Consider the following 5702-nt stretch of genomic DNA (forward strand, 5'->3'; position numbering starts at 1 on the left):
TCAGTGTGCTGCTGAGTGGCCCTGAGCCCTGAGCAGGTCCAAGCGGCGCTGGTGACGGTGATGTCACACACACCCACCCCCCCCGCCGGGTCCTCACTCAGGCACATTCCCGAAGCAGCAGGCACCCAACCAAAATAGCCTTCCAAGCTCATACGCGTGGGACATACATACGTGGTATTTATAGCCGGGGGAGGCACCCTGTTAACCCTTCTTGCGCCAGGTGTATGGAGAGCACGGCTGGATGGGGACCCTGCCTGGAGCAGCCCCAGCCCCTCACCCCCCCCGCCGGGTCCTCACTCAGGCACATTCCCGAAGCAGCAGGCACCCAACCAAAATAGCCTTCCAAGCTCATACGCGTGGGACATACATACGTGGTATTTATAGCCGGGGGAGGCACCCTGTTAACCCTTCTTGCGCCAGGTGTATGGAGAGCACGGCTGGATGGGGACCCTGCCTGGAGCAGCCCCAGCCCCTCCCTGGTCCCCATCACCCCAAGAGCAGGACAAGGTCCCCAGGTCATCCCGGGGTGCTGCAGGCTCTGTCCTGTCTCCTCAGCCTCCCCCTTGGCCTGGCAGTACTCTGGGGAGCAGAAAGCCCAGCCCAGCTCCCCAAACCTTCCCAGAATGGGGAATACCCCAGTTCACCCCAGGACCCCCACCACAGATTCCCACCTCCTGGACAGGCGGTGGGCCAGGGCAGGGACCCCCGAGGCCACGCACAAACCCATGCCAGCTAAAGAGAACATTCTGACAGAGGGGGGCTGTGCTGGGGGACCCCCTCGGGGTGGTCCCCCTTGCCCGGGCAGCACACCTCCTTCCCAGGCCCCCCAGCACACCTGGTGACCCCCAGCCCTGCCCAAGCCAGGCTGTTTTGGCTGACATCAGCTGGCACAGCCCCAGCGCCTCTGTCCCTGGAGGCCCTGGCAGAGGGGACTGTTGTGCCACTGGGTACCGGGTGACTCAGCAGCAGGAGCAGCGCTCAGCCCTGCCCAGCCCCGCACCTCCCGGCCCCCCACCCCGGCTGCAACGCAGATGCCGAGAGGTGCCAGGACTCGCCTATGGCAGCATCGGCATGGCAAAGACTGGGGCTTGGTCATGGCAGCATCCTCAACTGCTCTGGCTCCGGGAGGCACTCCTGCCTGCTCCCTGCCAGCCCCCTGCCAGCCCCCTGCCACCTGGGGGGCCAGCAAAGGTCTGGGCCCTGCAGCCACGCAGGTGGGCAGAGGCTCTGTGCCCTGCCTCCAGGCTGCCCCCCCAAGCCCCCTATCCCTGATCCCTTCCTGACCGCCTAGATGCAGCGTAATGCAGTGGCTTCCCGGAGGGTGCATGCTGCCTGGCGGAGCCTGCCTTTAAAAGGGAAGGTATTTCCAGATGGGGTTGTTTCATCCCAGCGCAGGGAGGAGAATGGAAGGAAGGGGGGGCTTGGGGGGTGGGGGGAAGAAGGTGGAAAAACAGACAGCATCCTTCCTCCTCCTGGCCCTGCTCCGAGAGTGCCCTGCGCATCCCTGAGCCACGCACGCACGCCCTGCCTGCCCCATGCCACCTCGAGTGCCAGCAGGATGGCATGCCAGCCCTTGGCTGGGGTGCAGAGGGGCAGGTGGGTGCCCACACCAGCGCGGGGGACGCCAGGGGTCTGCGCCAGGACTGTGCCAGCTGTACTGTTCAACCGTCCCTTCCTGTGACCCCATCCCGCTGCCCCGCTGGCTGGAGTGTGGGGAGGATGGGCACCCCAGGGGTGGTGTGTCCAGTGATGCTCGGCACCCTGCCCTGGTGCTTCAAGCAGCCATGCCTGCAGCGATGCAAACCCCTCCCAAGGCCTGGAGAGCCCTTGTCTCCCTCCCCCTCCCACAGAGCAGGGGGGTTGCGGGGTTGGGGTGCCCCGGGGTAGGGAAACACACTCTTGGGCACTGCTGCTAGGAGGGGAAACGGCTCAGAGGGGTTAACCAGGAGCATCCTCCTGACCTTGCTCTAGGACAAACTGTTTGAAGTGGCTTTTCCTCGGCTGCCGTGACAGCCTTCCGGGATGGCTCTGTGCAGGCAGGGGCCCCATGGCTGGCAGAGGGCGGATGGATGCCTCGGACTTTCCACAGACTCTTAGGAAAGCCCCGTCTGTGCACGGGACCCGGCGGCACAGGAACCAGGGGGCGAGGAGCGGGACCTGGGGACCCTGCCAGAGTCCCATCCCAGGGACACAGCCCCAAGCAATCCGTGCCAGCTGAATCCCCAGGGGCTGCGAAAAGCAGAGAGCAGCAGCACGGGGGTGCAACACAGGGAGACAGCAGGAGGGATGCTGCCTCCTCTCCTGTCCAGCCCCATTCAGCCTCCCCGTGGCTCCAGCCCAGGCCAGGCTGACCCAGACCGGCGGAGCCTGGGAAGCGGCCCCCGAGCCCCAGCTCTGGCCCGGCCCCAGCTCCTGTCAGGCCCTGGGAGGAGGCTGCTGCCGGGAAGGCGTCGGGAGCTGGAATGTCAAACAACTCCCTCCGGTCATGACATCCCCGTGAGCAAAGCCAGCTGCATCTCTCGGCTGCCCCTCCTCCCCGGCCCTCCCTCCCCACTGATCCCCCAGGATTTAAGCCACCCGGGGAGCCCAGCACAGCCTCCTCAGGCTGCGGACATCTCAGGGCTTAGAGCCGGGCAGGATGCGGGGATGGGGTGCCAGCCCCTCCTCGGCCCCGTACCCTGCCGCCGGGGCCCCTGCGCCCCCCTCATGGCTAGCCCTGCCTCAGGGGTGAGTGAAAGGTTGGGAATGGAGCAGCAGGAGCATCGTCCCCCTCCCTCCTGGCCCCCAGCCGTCTCCCTCCATCCCGCTCCTTTTCCCGCCATGAGCCTCCCAGGCGCCTTTACCCTAAGAGGGAAGGACCGTGCGGCCCATTCCCCGGCGCTGACAGACCCAGGGCGCATGCTATTGTCTAAATAGGAGATGGTTCTCCTTCCCCGCCTGGACCACAGCCCAGCCCGGCCCGCCGGGGTCCCGGGAGCTGGTGGGTGCCCTGCAGGCTGCAGCCCCCCACCTGCTGCTCACCCCAGCTGCCCCCATACCTTCGCCCACCCCAGGGCTCAGGGCCGGCAGTGTGGGTGCGCAGCCCGTCTGGTTGCCCCTGGTCCCCACCCGTGTCCCCAGGTGATGGGGATGCTGGGGATGATGGCCTGTCTCTGAGCAGCACAGGGATGCTGGGGGTCCCTGGCTGCCCCACAGCATGTGTGGATGCTGGGGGTGTCCAACTATCCCCCATAACCTATATGGATGCTGGGGGGTGTTTGCTTGCCCCCCTGGGTCTGTGTAGGTCCTCAGGGTGAGTTGTTGCCTCTGTGGTCCACAAGGACACTAGGGGTGACCTGTTGCCCCCGGGGCCATGTAGATGCTGGAGGAGACCAGCTACTTCCATGTCCATGCAGATGCTCCAGGCATATGCCTGCCCCCATCACTCATCTCCAGCTAACCCTGTGATCCGTGGGGATGCTGGGGGTGTTCACCCACCCCTGCAGCCCAGGGGCAGGCTGAAGATGTCCACTTGCCCTCGAGGTCCATGGGGATATTCACCTGCCCCTGTGGCCATGGGGGTGCCGGGGGTGCCCAGCTGCCATCACGATCTACGTGGATGTAGGGATGACTGGCCACCCTCATAGCCCATGAGGATGCTGGGGTGTCTGTCTGCCCTCCTGCAGGCCTCGGCAGCATCACCCATGCCAGTGAGATGAGGTAGCGGTTACCCACTGCATCACTGGCGGCTCATGTAAGGCATGGTGGCCATTCGCTCAGCCTCCAGCAATGCCCGGGCAGTGATTTCACTTTCCCATGCTCAGACACGTGGGCTGGGATGGGGGGGGGTCCGCCTGGGGTGCCAGCCCCTCCTCGGCCCCGTACCCTGCCGCCGGGGCCCCTGCGCCCCCCTCATGGCTAGCCCTGCCTCAGGGGTGAGTGAAAGGTTGGGAATGGAGCAGCAGGAGCATCGTCCCCCTCCCTCCTGGCCCCCAGCCGTCTCCCTCCATCCCGCTCCTTTTACAGCCATGAGCCTCCCAGGCGCCTTTACCCTAAGAGGGAAGGACCGTGCGGCCCATTCCCCGGCGCTGACAGACCCAGGGCGCATGCTATTGTCTAAATAGGAGATGGTTCTCCTTCCCCGCCTGGACCACAGCCCAGCCCGGCCCGCCGGGGTCCCGGGAGCTGGTGGGTGCCCTGCAGGCTGCAGCCCCCCACCTGCTGCTCACCCCAGCTGCCCCCATACCTTCGCCCACCCCCGGGCTCAGGGCCGGCAGTGTGGGTGCGCAGCCCGTCTGGTTGCCCCTGGTCCCCACCCGTGTCCCCAGGTGATGGGGATGCTGGGGATGATGGCCTGTCTCTGAGCAGCACAGGGATGCTGGGGGTCCCTGGCTGCCCCACAGCATGTGTGGATGCTGGGGGTGTCCAACTATCCCCCATAACCTATATGGATGCTGGGGGGTGTTTGCTTGCCCCCCTGGGTCTGTGTAGGTCCTCAGGGTGAGTTGTTGCCTCTGTGGTCCACAAGGACACTAGGGGTGACCTGTTGCCCCCGGGGCCATGTAGATGCTGGAGGAGACCAGCTACTTCCATGTCCATGCAGATGCTCCAGGCATATGCCTGCCCCCATCACTCATCTCCAGCTAACCCTGTGATCCGTGGGGATGCTGGGGGTGTTCACCCACCCCTGCAGCCCAGGGGCAGGCTGAAGATGTCCACTTGCCCTCGAGGTCCATGGGGATATTCACCTGCCCCTGTGGCCATGGGGGTGCCGGGGGTGCCCAGCTGCCATCACGATCTACGTGGATGTAGGGATGACTGGCCACCCTCATAGCCCATGAGGATGCTGGGGTGTCTGTCTGCCCTCCTGCAGGCCTCGGCAGCATCACCCATGCCAGTGAGATGAGGTAGCGGTTACCCACTGCATCACTGGCGGCTCATGTAAGGCATGGTGGCCATTCGCTCAGCCTCCAGCAATGCCCGGGCAGTGATTTCACTTTCCCATGCTCAGACACGTGGGCTGGGATGGGGGGGGACCTGCTATCCCTGCGCTCATCCTGGCAGGGTGGGCAGGGAGGGGGTCCAGGCAGCCTGGCAGGCAGCGGGAGAAGGAGGCGGCACTTCCTGGAGCTCCAGCTGTGTTTACAGGCTCTGTCCTGGGCCGTCTCTTCGTTAACCCCTTCCAGCGGGGCTCAGCTCTGGCTGCCCATCCACAGAGCCACCAGCCGCCCCAGGGAATGCTTCCCAGAGCAAAGCCTGCACGGCACCCCACCCTGGGCTGCCAGGGGATGTGGAAAGGGGCACGGTGCCCCGTTCCCACCAGTCCTGCCCCGTTCCCACCAGTCCTGCCCCTGCCAGGCACCCCGGGCACACGCGTGAGCCCAGCCAGCGGGGTGCAAGCACCCCGAGGACGAGCTGGCGTCGGTTCTGGGGGGCTGCCTGGGGCTCCCTGCTGCACCAGGGGGTCCGTGGGGCAGAGAGGAATGGGGACAGGAGCAGTGCCTTCCCAGGAGCATGGTGACGAGGTGGGGGTCGGCCGCGGCAGGGGCGGGGCAGCCCCCCGGCATCCAGGCAGGGGGGAGTCAGAGCCCACGGGGAAATAGCCAGCATTCTGGAAGCCCCGCTGCTCCAGGAATAGCTGCGGCATGCCGGCATGCTGCCCTTTGCTCGCGCCTGCGGGGCTGGGCAAGGGCCACACCCGGCCCTGCCACTCCCCCCCCGCC

General features: G+C 66.0%; 1 protein-coding gene across 1 annotated transcript in view; it reads left to right on the plus strand.

The window, feature by feature from the left end:
• Positions 1–1291: 1291 nt before the first annotated feature.
• Positions 1292–5702, plus strand: part of DNPEP (aspartyl aminopeptidase) — a 15881-nt gene continuing 11470 nt past the window's right edge. Inside the window, exon 1 of the mRNA XM_009275011.1 lies at positions 1292–1360. Within this exon, the coding sequence (XP_009273286.1) occupies positions 1292–1360 (69 nt within the window). The remainder of the gene's footprint in view (positions 1361–5702) is intronic.

Source organism: Aptenodytes forsteri, unplaced genomic scaffold, assembly GCF_000699145.1.
Source record: "Aptenodytes forsteri isolate BGI_AS27 unplaced genomic scaffold, ASM69914v1 Scaffold255, whole genome shotgun sequence".
NCBI classification, from domain to species: Eukaryota; Metazoa; Chordata; class Aves; order Sphenisciformes; family Spheniscidae; genus Aptenodytes; species Aptenodytes forsteri.